Genomic DNA, 13,181 nt, shown 5'->3' with positions numbered 1-13,181 from the left:
CCGTCAGGGGGCCCCTCAGCCCCCTTTTCTCCTCTGTGAAGCGCCCACTCTGCCTGCCTCTGAGTCTCTGCCAAACTCAGGGGACGGTGGCCAAGCCCCTGCTACAGCAGCTCCCAGTGTGCAGCCTCTGCCTTTCCCGTGGAGGGGGGATCTCTGCTTCAGGGCCAAGGACTTGAACAGACATTTCTCCAAAGAAGATATACAATCGGCCAACTGGCACATGAAAAGATGTTTGACATCACTGGTCACCAAGAAAATGCAAATCAAAACCACAAAAAATACCACTTCACACCCACTAGCGTGATTATTAAAAAAAAAAGAAAAGAACAAATGTTGGTGAGGATGTGAAGAAACTGGAAGGCTCACACATTGCTGGTGGGAATGTACGATGGTGGGAACTGTGGAAAACAACATGATTCCTCAAAAAGTCAAACACAGAATTACCCTACGAGCCAGCAGTCCACTCCTGGATATACGCCCCAAAGAACTGAACACAGGTGTTCAAACAGACACTTGCTCATGAATGCTCACAGTTGCACATTCACAATCACCAAAAGGTGAAAACAGCCCAAGTGTCCATTACAGACAAACGGACACACAAACTGTGGTCTACCCACACACTGGCTAACTCAGCCCCAGAAAGGAGAAGTTCTGGCATGTGCTATAACTTGGACAAACTTCAAACACATGTTAACTGAAAGAAGCCAGGCGTGGAAGGTCACATATGGTACGATCCTCTTATGTGAAATGTCCAGAAGGAGACAAGAGTTGCCTGGGGCGGGGACAGGGGTGCAGGGGGTGATTGCTCAGGGTGTGGGGTGCTCTTCTGGGGACGACACGTTCTGAAACCAGTGGCAGTGGCTGCCCAACACTGAATGCACAAGAGCCACTGAACTGTTCACTCTAAATGGCTAATTGGGGCCGGCCCTGTGGCTTAGCGGTTAAGTGCGTGGGCTCCGCTACTGGCGGCCCGGGTTCAGATCCCGGGCGCACACCGACGCACCGCTTCTCCGGCCATGCTGAGGCCGCGTCCCACATACAGCAACTAGAAGGATGTGCAGCTATGACATACAACTATCTACTGGGGCTTTGGGGGAAAAAATTTAAAAAAATAAAAAAATCTTTAAAAAAAAAAAATGGCTAATTGTATGTCACATGAATTTCCCCTCAATCAAAAAAAAACTATGATGACTTTCTTTTCTCATGAGATCCACCCCCACCGGAAAAGTCTTAAACAACAAAAATGCCAGAATGGGTCAGGGTGGGGTGGGGGCGGGTAAGTGGGACTTCATTCAGTATCCAGCCAGCCCAGAGAGACAGGTTCTGGACAGGCTTCTGGAAGCTCCAGGTCTGGGGACACTGTCTGCCTTGGGCAGTTGGGAAATGGGCCCCACAGGGGAGGCAGGGAGCCCTGGCCCAGCCATCAGTCCCAGATGCCCCCCTTGGGCAAAGCTCCCTGTCTGTGACCCAGGCACGGGCTACATCAAGGCCCCCAGGTCAGACTGCATGCCAGGACTCCTGGAGCCCACCTCAGACCTGCCACGTCAGCAGCCTGGGAGGGTGGGGCCAGGAGATCCAGGTTGTGACAAGTGTCTGAGAGGAAGCCGACGTGGCCACTAGGAGGATGGAGAGATCCTCCACTGAACGATCCTGGGGCGGCAGCACCAACAGTGAGCTGGAGAGTCCTTTCCCAGGGGCGGGTGGGGCTGTCCTGTGCACCACAGGATGCTCAGCGTATCCCTGGTCTCTACTCACTAGATGCCAGAGGCACCCGCCCCCAACTGTGACGAACATGTCTCCAGACACTGCCAGGTGTCGCCTAGGGTAATGCTGGCCCAGCTGGGAACCTCAGCTCTCCAACACGACGGGCAGCCCACCTGCACGATGAAGGAGTGCAGGCCATGACACCCGCCCCCCGGCGTGTGCAGCTGTGCGAACACCACCGCGTGGGTAGCAGTCTTGCCCATGTTGCCGACCCAAAACTTGGCAGCTTCAAAATCGGGGGAATGTATGATGAATTCCTGCACAAGGGAAAAAAAAGTTAAAAGTTAAAATTAGCAACTGAAACACATGCAGACTTTCTTTTCCTTTTTGATACATTTGGTTTTCTCTGCTCAAAACCTTTGAGGCAGGACTAAGAACTTACTGAACATTTGACTGCCCGAACAGCAGCAGTGGGTCTATTTTTAAACAGCATATTCGGGGTCTTATGACTTAAAGAAGCACCTTCCTATAGAACACGATGACTAATATATCAAATAAAACATACACAAAACATTTGGGAAGCTGGCCAACGCCGCAGGGAGCGCTTGTCTTCCCAGGGAGGCTTCCCTGACTGCAGCCTTTAAGTGGACCCCCCATACTCCTATCTTATCCCCCATCGACCTCCAATTAACAACATACATTCCTTTTCCTGCTCGTCTCTCCAACCTGTAAGCTCCTCCGAGAGAGTAAGATCCCACACGCCTGGGAGCACAAGACAGACACTCAAAACGTGGAGTGAATGAACACGGGCATTAATAACCAAGCTGAGAGGCGTGGACAGGTCTCCCGAGGACACAGCTGGGCGCTCAGTGAGGCAGAAAAGCAAGAGGGAACCAGGGGTGGGTGCTGGGGGGGCGGGGCTGCTCCTGGGGAGGGCACCCACCAGGAGGACCTGTAAATGAGGTGGGCGTGGGAAGGATGCGGACTATTCAGAGGCGAGGGCTGCTTGGTAACTGGACAGAGAGCAGCGTCCAGGAGTGAGTCGCTACCACAGGCAAATTCTCAGGTTTCCCTCTTCCTCCAGGGTAGGAAGCGGGAAGGACGCCAGGCAGAATTCCCTCTGTAATCGGGCAGCGTGCACGATTTTATAAACGGTCAGTGTGCTGTGTGGCACCTTGTAGAGTCGAGATCTCACTAAAGGGAAGTGGGAGTGGGTGGGAAAACAGACTGCCAGCCATGCCGCCCCTTCCCCTCTCTGAGGGACCCCCGCCTCTCCGCTGCCCACGCTTCAGCTGCCACTGTTGCTGTTCCCGGCAGGAGGCACCCAGCCAGCCAGCTCCCTCAGGGCCTCGGTGCTCCCTCCACCCAGGTCTTCACACGGCAGTCTCCTTCGAGCCACTCGGTCTCAGCCTGTCACCTCTGTAGAGGCCTTCCCTGCGCCCCATCACACTCTACCTCCACCCTCTCGAGGCTCCATAGCCCCTTGGCACATCCGGGTTCTCCCGGCGTCTGCCTGTGTCTCCCCTCTGGCAGGAGAGTCCCACCAGAGCAGAGGTTTACCTGTTGTGCTCACCACTCTGCGCCCAGTCTCCACAACACTGTCTAGGACATGGTAGGTACTCAACAAATATCGCTGTCTAGAGGAATGCATAACCAGCAGCCTGCGAAAGCCTCTGGGCTCCTGATCTCCACTGACCTGACGTCATGCTCTGACCTTCATTTAAGCACCAAATGCCAAAAGGAAGTGGGTTAGAAAAAGACCACCCCATGGACGTCCAGGCTTCGCACGGGCCCAAGGCCATGTGGGTACCACCTTCCCTCTGCCAGAGTCAGAACTGGCCTCCCCATCTCGCATTGGGAGCCCACGGTCACCTGAGTGCAGTGGAAAGGGAACGGGCCATAGAGCCACAAAGACCTGGGTTCAGATGAAGGCATCTTTGGCTTAACAAACAAAAAGCCAAGAGGGGCTTGGCTGAGCAGCTTGCTCTCAGCCCTACTCTGGAGTGAGGCCCCTTGGCTCTGCTCCCAGACCCCGAGACAGCAGCCCACAGGGCGCTGCACCATGACCACCTCTCCCTCGTCCCCGCTCCACTCCTCTGGGGTTTGTTCCTCCCTGTGCTCCTGGCACGCAGCACCCCAGCCACACAGCCCACATTCAGCCCTCGCTGTTGAATGAATGAACGACAAGCAAATACGCAGACCCAGGGCTTTACTCTCTGCTTCAGACTCTTCCAAACCACACTACAATGGGGGAAAGGCAAAAGCTTCCCAAAACGCCAGCCAGGTGAGCAACGAGTGGTGGAAGGACATGGGCCTCTGGGAGAACGGAGGCGAAGGAGGCCGATGCCAGGACTGGGAGAGGGCAGCAGAACGGGGGAGAGGTACAGGGGTCACGGAGTGAGGAGGCCCCCGTTGGCCTGCACACCCCTTCTTCTCCCTGCCCTCACTTCCCTCCTTAGCACCGACCACCCAATAAATCATGAATCCTTTTGTTCACGGTCCGTGTCCCTCCACCAGTCCGTCCGCTCGCTGAGAGCAACGACACGGCCCGCATACGCACGGCACTGAGAACGGTGCCTGCACAGGGCAGTGCTTGATAGATGCACTGAATGAAAGCATGAGGCAGTGGCCAACAGCGCAAATGCCATGGAGAGGTCCACGGGACGAGGCCTGAACACAGGCCACAGGATGCAGGAAGATGGTGAGGGTCAAGGTGGCTAGACTGCAGTGGGCAGGGACGGAGAAGGCAGGCCACTGGCCAAAAGAGCCTGGCCACAGGCAGGGGAAGCAGACAGACAGCTAGAGAGGGATGAGGGTCAAGGAGAATCCTCTCACACGGCTCGTTTCATAAAGCATGAGCAACCTGACCAGTCAGAGATCCAACCCCAGCAGGCTGCCTGAGAAACAGAAACACATTTTACAGACTGACAGCTTCTTCACGGCATTCAGACGACACCCAAGTCCAAACTGTGATCAAATTCTTGGGGGGAGCAGCTTTGTCTCTCAGACCCCACATCTCCCCAGCCCCCTTGCACAGCCTGCTGGATTCAGCATGCACTTTACAAGCACCCGGGACAAGGCCGGTCCCTCAGTCCGGCGACTCTTTCACAACACCAGCACGTTCCACGTGCTCAAGGCCCAGAGACAGACGGGAAGGTCATGCCTACCTCAGTGGCGGGGTCGTAGTGAGCAGTCGTCCGGATAGCCTTGGTATTAGTCCCGTGACTCAGTTCAGTCAAAGCAAAACATCCAAAAATCTACACGGAAGCACAAAATGATGAGCAAGAAAGGCTCTTTCTGCACGTTCCTGGAGCGACCTGACACCAGCTTCCCTTTAAGGACTAAACCATGGATGGAAGCCCCAAATCTCCATTTACCCATCTACCTGACTAGTGACCTCCCTGAGTCATCCTGCCGAGCAGGATGCCACCCCGCCCAGCCTGTGAGAACAGTGGGTCATGAGCTGCCAGCAGCCCCACGAAGTCAGCACGGCGGCCAGAACTGCTCCCAGGCAGTAGAAGACGACGGAAGGCGGTAGCTTTGATAAGAAAAGGCTCAACTCACACAGTGCCAGGAACTGAGCAAACCCTATTCGGTAAAGAACAGTGCTAGCTATTTGGTGAGAAGCCTAAGAACACCAGGAACTAAGACGAGCATAGGCCCCCTTGGGGACCCTTGTCTGCAACCTGCCCTGGTCACAAATCTCGAAGGAGAACAGGGAAGAGAACAGGAGCTCACCATTCACCACCAACCTCAACTTACCTCCATTCCGAAGATCTTTGGCATATATTTGAAATGTCTTTCAGAGCCAGAGTGGTAAATTGTTGATCCAAAAATCTGAAAATATGACGTCACAGAAACAGGTGGAATTAACGGGTACCACTATTCCAGGACGTCCTACCTGACAGGCACTTGACCACCTACCCCACAGCGGTCCCTCACTGCCACGCCTCTTCAGACGGGAGAAGGAAGCTCCAAGAGGCAGTTGACAGCACCAGCGTCCGGGGCCCAGGGTCCCCTGAGACCCGGCTGCCCTGGCCTTGAGCTCAAGGGAGTGGTGGGACCTGGGTCCCTGTCCCAAGCAGTTTATGTGAGTTAAACAGAATCACTTCGAGCTTATGATGCCTGAAAGAAATCCTGAGGCAGCAGGGAGCCGGGAGAGGGGGGTGGGGAAGGGAAGGAAGGAGGGTGCACGACGGGCAGCGTGAGCCCAACTTTCCATCTGGCAACACACGGACCCACCACGTGCTGAGACAAGGCCGAGCCTCCTTCTCCGAATCCGTCTCCACCCGTGTGCTGGAGAGGAAGGGGACACAGGCCTCTCCTTAGACCTACTTTCCCTTTTCGTTTTGTTTTTTGGTATAAAGCAAAAAATGTCCCAAAGCTCCTCTTCTATGGGGCTTTAATTTTCACAGCACTGGATATTATTCAAGGACTTATGTGTGTAAATTTGCATAGACGGCTGGAAAAATTGGACTTCACAGACAAAATCACAAGATCTGCCCACACATTCTAATTTCTGCTTTCATTTCCTGTACTATTTTTTAGAAATCTCTTTAAACAAACATTTCCCAAACACAAAAAATCCCACAAAACTTTAAAAGCAAGCAAACAGGGGCCGGCCCCGTGGCTTAGCGGTTAAGTGCGCGCGCTCCGCTGCTGGCGGCCCGGGTTCAGATCCCGGGCGCGCACCAATGCACCGCTTCTCTGGCCATGCTGAGGCTGCATCACACATACAGCAACTAGAAGGATGTGCAACTATGACATACCACTATCTACTGGGGCTTTGGGGGGAAAAAAAAAGGAGAAGGATTGGCAATAGATGTCAGCTCAGAGCTGGTCTTCCTCAGCAAAAAGAGGAGGATTAGCATGGATGTTAGCTCAGGGCTGATCTTCCTCACAAAAATAAATAAATAAAAGCAAACACCAACACCCACAAAGGCAATTATCTAAATCTTTTTTTTTTTTGTGAGGAAGATTGTCCCTGAGCTAACATCTGTGCCAATCTTCCTCCATTTTGTATGTGGATGCCGCCACAGCATGGCTGACGAGTGGTGTAGGTCTGTGCCCAGGATCTGAACCCATGAACCCAGGCCGCAGAAGCAGAGCACTTGAACTTAACCACTACACCACGAGGCTGGCCCCAACTGTCCGAATCTTACACTGTGTGTCTTCTAGAGAAACAAGTCCCTGCAGTTTTAGTGTCCTTTCCTCCTGCCTGGCCCTGGGGCAGAGCCATTCTAAGGCTTGACAGTGAACCGCGACAGCCTTGTTTCCCATCCTCTCCTACCTGCCTACTTACCAACACATGGAGCATGAATTTGGATACCAGGGACCAGTCATACGCGCCCAGGCAGTGGATCAGCACCAGGACTTTCAGAGGGCTCCGGAGCATGTCTTCTACTGGGAGGAAGTCATACTCAAAGACCCGCCTGCAGCGCAGGAAGTTCAGTTCCCGGTACTTCTCCATTGACAGATCGCCTCCACGGGGAGGCGCAAAGAGTGGGTCATTCTCCAGAGCTGAGAAGATGGTTTTCTGGAAACACAGGAGACGGGGAATGGCCGATTTGGAGTCAAAGGATGGAATCTTGCTACGCCCTTACTTACGTGGTTTTTCGCAAGGCCACTGGCTACACTGGACACGCAGTCCAACCCAAAAACACAGGGACAGATGACAGTCCTTCCCAGTGGAAAGCAGGGGGACCTGAGGCTTAGAGAGCTTAAACAGCCTGTGTTCTTTCCTGACTCCTCAACAATCCGGGGGCTCCACGGTCCGGGGGTGCAAGAGGAGACTGGCCTGTGCTGGGCCCAGGATTAGCTGCATTTACAGAGGCAGAGACGAGGCCTAGGGAGGCCACGTGGCTTTAAGAACATAAAGCCCCATCTTTGCCAATGAACCGAGATGCCTACCAGCCCACACTGGGGGTCAGCACAGCCAACACCGCATAGCCGCTGGCCTCACCTTAAAGTGCAGCACGTCCTCCCCTTCCAAGAACAGCGCCAGCTCCTTCCAGCTGAAGGAGGCGCGGGCGCGGTACGCGTGCAGGGGCCCTCTGGGGAAATCTGGCAGCAGGGCATCACCACTTCCTTCCGAAGGGGACGCCATGGCTCAAAATCAATCTGCACAAGAGATACAACCTGAGTCCACCTGTTTCAGTCTCTCTATTCACACTGTCCACGAACAACTGTATACGTGCAACGTGTTATAAGTTAGACAACTCTGACTCCGAAAGGATGGCTAAAGAGAATTATTGCACGAAGAGCTAACATCCATTTTCCCAGAACAGAGAGTGAGGTGAGATCTCCTCATTTTCACTCCTGAACAAGGATGACGAGGAGACAGACAAGAGGAAAGGGCAGCCCGGGGCTGGCGCTGTGAAGCCCCAAGATAAATGGGCTGTGGTGAAGCAAGAGGTCCGGGGGGAAAGTCCAGAGGTTCTGTGTGCTACAGCCTGGCCTGAGAACACCTGGCCCTCTTGGGGCACCTGGGCGACCCAGACCCCTCCCCTGAGGCTCAGCTGGACCCTGTGGCCAAAAGCTTCTCTCTGAAGTCCAGCCAATGCTGGCCAGTCCACTCTGGCCACACACGACCGTACCTAAGGTCCCCTTCCAGCTCACTTGGACATGGGATATCTGCCACAGAGCCTCTGAACACAAGCTTCTGTCCCAGACTCTACTTGACAAATGGATATCTGGCTTCCCACTAACAGAGCAAGCCCCCCGCAACCAGCTCTCAACTAAAGAATGGTTCTGGAATTTTCTGAGCAGACTGGCTCCTTTTCCACAGAGCCTTGGCTACTCAAGGCACTGGATGGGAGTGGCCTGTGAACCCTGAGCCAGAGGAACACCAGGAGAACTGAGTGCTGGATTTGGACCCCCAGCTTAGCTCTTTGAGGCCCACAGGAGCCTTTAAGTCCTTTTAGTTGAATGTTGAAATAGTCTAGGATGTTGGACTGAGTATGATTGGTCAATACTGCTGAAAAGCAATGGAAAAGTGATCTCTTTTACTGGTAACAGAACTTCTGTCTTCTAGGGGCGAGGGGAAAGAACGGGAAGGAGCATGTCTGAGCCCCTGCTCGGGTGCCAGGGACCGTGCCCTATACAGACAGTATTTATTTAACCTTCCCCAAAACTGTGGGCCAAGTAATATTGTCCCTATTGAAAGATGGAAAAATTGAAGCTCATAGGGGCTGCCTTTCCAGAGCTCCCACAGCTGAGAAGTGGCACAGAAGGGGTTTGAATCCAGCAATGTCTGACCTCAAGTCATGCTCTTCAAGCCCCATGTAAGAAACTGGAAAAAGAAGCCCAAACTAGATGTAAAGCAAGCAGAAGGCAGAAGAGAGAAGATTAGAGCAAAAACTGATGGAATGGAAAAGAGAAAAAACAATGGAGAAAATCAACAACACCAAAGTTGGTTCTTTGAAAAGACTAATAAAATTAACAAACTTGTAGCTAGACTGACCCAGTAAAGGAGAGAAAACACAAATTACTAAAATCAGGAATCAAAGAAGGGACATTAGTACTGACGTTAAAGAAATAAAAAGGATTCTAAGGGAATATTATGAACCACCATATGCCAATAAATTAGAAAACTTAGATGAAATGGACAAATTCCTAGAAAGACACAATCTACCAAAACTGACTCATGAAGAAATAGAAAATCTGAATAGACGTCTAACAAGGAAAGAGATTGAATGAGGAATCCATCAACTACCCACAAAGAAAAGCCATATGGCTTCAATTGTGAATTCTACCAAACACTTAAAGAAATATACCAAATTATCCACAAACTCTGCCAAGAAATAGAAGAAGGAACACTTCCCAACTCATTCCATAAGGCTGGTGTCACCTCGAAACCAAAGCCAATGCCATCACGAGAAAAGAAAATTACAGACCAACTACTCCCCAACCGATCTACAGATTCAATGTGATCCCAATAAAATCCCACATCCCTTATGAATATAGATGCAAAAGTCCTCAACAAAACCCTGCCAACTGAATCCAGCAACATATAAAAAAGATTATACATCATGACCAAGTGAGATTCATCCCAGGAATGTGGGTTGGTTCAACATTTGAAAAATCGGTTAATATAATACACCACAGAATAAAGGACAAAAATACACGACCGCATCAACTGATGCATAAGAAGCATTTGACAAAATCCAACACCCTTTCGTGACAAAAACTCTCAGCAAACTAGGAAGAGAAGGGAACTTCCTCATCCTGATAAACGGCCTCTACAAAACATCCATAGCGATCATCATAATGAAACATGAAAGATTGAATGCCTCTCCCCTAAGATCTGGAACAAGGAAGGCAAGGATGTCAGCTCTACCTTTATCATTCAACATTGTACTGGAGGGTCTAGCCAGTGCAATTAGGCAAGAAAATGATCCATTTCTATCTGTACTTGCAGATGACATGATTTTCTATATAGAAAATCCTAAGGAATCCACTAAAAAACTATCAGAACTAAAAATTAGTTCAGCCAGTTTGCAGGGTAAAAGATCAATACACAAAACTCAATTGTATTTCTATACACTACCAATGAACAATCCAAAAATGAAGTTACAAAAGCAATTCCATTTACAAGAGCATCAAAATCAATAAAATACGTAGAAATAAACTCAACAAAAGAAGTGCAAAACTTATACTCTGAAAACTACAAAACATTTTTGAAAGAAATCTATGACCTAAATAAATGGAAAGACATCTCATATCCATGGATCAGAAGACTTAATATTGTTAAAATAGCAATACTCCTCAATTGATCTACAGACTTTATGTGATCCCAATCAAAATCTCAGCTGGCTTTCTTTGCAAGAATTAAAAAGCTAATTCCAAAATTCATTTGGAAATTTAAGGAACCCAGAAGAGGCAAAACCACCTTGAAAAAGAACAAAGTTGGAGGATTCACACTTCCTGATCTCAAAACTTAATACAGAGTGACAGCAATGAAGACATTACGGTCCTGGCATAAAGACAGATATACCTAGACGAATGGACTAGAATCGAGAGGCCAGCAATAAACCTTTACATGTAGGGTTAATTACTTTTTGACAAGGGTGCCAAGACAATTCAACGGAGAAGGAACAGTCTTTTCTCAAATGGTGCTGGGCAACCGGGCACATGCAAAGCAATGAAGCTGAACTCTTTCCACAAACACACACAAATTAACTCAGTATGAATCATAGAGCTAAACGCAAGAGCTAAAACTAGAAAACTCTTAGAAGAAAATACAGGAGTAAATCTTTATAATCTCAGGTTAGGCAATGCCTCCTTAGATATGACACCAAAAACACAAGCAATAAAATAAAAAAAAATAGATAAATTAGAATTCATCAAAATTAAAAACTTTGCTGCAAAGAACACCATTAAGAAAGTGAAAAGACAACACAGAGAATGGGAGAACACATTTGCAAATCATATATTGATAAGAGACTTGTACCTAGACTATATGAAGAATCTTAAAACTCAATAATAAAGCCAAATAGGGGCCGGCCCAGTGGCGTAGTAGTTAAGTTCCCATGCTCCGCTTTGGCTGCCCAGGGTTCGAAGGTTCGGATCCTGGGCACAGACCTATGCACTGCTTATCAGGCGATGCTGTGGTGGCATCCCATATAAAGTAGAGGAAGATGGGCACGGATGTAAGCCCGGGGTCAATCTTCCTCAGCAAAAAAGAGGAAGATTGGCAACAGATGTTAGCTCAGGGCTAATCTTCCTCAAAAAACATAATAATAATAATAAAGCCAAATAACCCAATTTAAAGGGTTCAAATAGACATTTCTTTGAAAATATACAAATAGCCAACAAACACATGAAAAGATGCTCAACATCATTAGCCATCAGGGAAATGCAGTTCAAAACCACAAAAAGATACCACTTCACACCCACTCGGATGGCCACGATCAAAAAGATAGATAATAACATGTGTTGATGAGGAGGAATTGGAACCCTTGTACATTGCTGGTGGGAATGTAAAATTGTGCAGTCATTTTGGAAAAGTCTGGCAGTTCTTCAAGAGGTTAAATATACAGTTACCATACGACCCAGCAACTCCACTCCCAGGTATATACCTAAGAGAAACGACAATATACATCCACAGAAAAACTCATATAAGAAAGTTCATAGCAGCATTATTTGTAACAGCCAAAAAGTGGAAACAACACATATGTCCATCAACTGATGAATGGATAAACAAAATATAGTGTATCCATACAATGAGATATTATTAGCCACAAAAAGGAAGGAAGTACTGACACATGCTACAGATGAACCTTGAAAACATTATGCTAAGTGAGGAGTCAGACACGAAAGGTCCCATATCACATGATTCCATTTACACGAAATGTTCAGAATGGGTAAAAATACAGACAGAAAGTAGATGAGCAGCTGCCAGGAGCTGGGGAGGGCGGGGCCCAGGGAGTGACTCCTAACCAGTCCAAGGTTTCTTTCAGGGTAATGAAAATATGTTATGGAATTAAACAGTGGTGATGGTTGCACTACTCTGGAATATATGAAAAACCACTGAACTGTACACTTCAGAAGGGTGAATTGTATGGTATGTGAATTATATCTCAATAACGCAATTTTTTTTCAAAAAGTAAGGCTCAGCTCTTGGCAGAGACTAGGAAGTAAAGTCCAAGGGGAACTCTGCATCCTTCTGGACTTGCCCGCATGCGGCCCCATCCCTGTGCCTCCTCCTGCTCCCTCCCTGCGGGGTCCAGACCACCACTGGCCTCTTCCTTGGCTGCTCCTCTTCCGTCTCCTCGCAGACCTGGCCTTAGCCACTCTTGCATCCATTTAAATTTTCCCTAATGCATGGAGGGCTCCCAATCCAGACCTCTAGACCCATGGCTTGCTTAGCAGTTTCCTGGACACCCCTCCACTCTCATGTTCCCGAGGTCCTCAAACTCTGCATGTTCAAAATGGGCTCACCCTGAGCCCCCAACCCAGCCTGTCCTCCTGCAGGCCCAGGGCCACACCGCCAGCGGCCCAAGGGTTACTGCAGCTATAAACCCAAGTGTCATCCCGGGATTCCCTTCTCCATCATGCCCCATAACCCAATTAGTTACTGAGCCCCTCACGGCACCTCTTTAATGCCTACTCAATCCTTCCATTTCTCCCCTCTCCTATTAAATCTGCCATAATAACCTCCAATGACTGAGCAATCACTGAGTGCCAGTGAATATGTTAAGCAGCTACATAACCTCAACAGTACTGGCAGCTCCAGGTATTATCAGTACTCTCATCTTCCAGGGGAGGAAAACGAGCTTGTTAGAGTGAAGAAAGCTGCCCAAGGTCACACGGCTGTTATCAGGCACATCTCACCCCAAACCCCACGATCCTGTCGAGTAAGTCCCTATCGCCCCATGCCACCTGAGGTCACCAACATTACTGCATGACGGCACAGCTGTTAGGAGCGAGGATTCTGAAGCCAGACTGTGGCATCAGACCCCAATATTAGAGCTGAC

General features: G+C 49.6%; 1 protein-coding gene across 10 annotated transcripts in view; it reads right to left on the bottom strand.

The window, feature by feature from the left end:
- ACOX3 (acyl-CoA oxidase 3, pristanoyl) overlaps positions 1-13,181 on the bottom strand; it is a 56,518-nt gene that overhangs the window by 42,784 nt on the left and 553 nt on the right. For 9 of the 10 annotated variants that reach the window (XR_015553054.1, XR_015553055.1, XM_087434860.1 and 6 more), the window contains exons 2-6: positions 7,667-7,824; positions 7,007-7,240; positions 5,467-5,541; positions 4,872-4,961; positions 1,878-2,021 (exon numbers count right to left, since the gene is read on the bottom strand). Coding sequence is in view for 8 of the 10 variants with exons in the window: in XM_087434860.1 (XP_087290986.1) it covers positions 1,878-2,021; positions 4,872-4,961; positions 5,467-5,541; positions 7,007-7,240; positions 7,667-7,810 (687 nt within the window). In the remaining 2 variants the exon portion in view is untranslated. The remainder of the gene's footprint in view (positions 1-1,877; positions 2,022-4,871; positions 4,962-5,466; positions 5,542-7,006; positions 7,241-7,666; positions 7,825-13,181) is intronic. The other variant, XM_087434864.1, reaches the window with a different exon arrangement.

This window comes from Ceratotherium simum, chromosome 8 (assembly GCF_057802395.1).
Source record: "Ceratotherium simum simum isolate JZ-2026a chromosome 8, ASM5780239v1, whole genome shotgun sequence".
NCBI lineage: Eukaryota > Metazoa > Chordata > Mammalia > Perissodactyla > Rhinocerotidae > Ceratotherium > Ceratotherium simum.
Note: the sequence above shows the minus strand (reverse complement) of the source record. Positions and strands in the feature narration are given on the sequence as shown.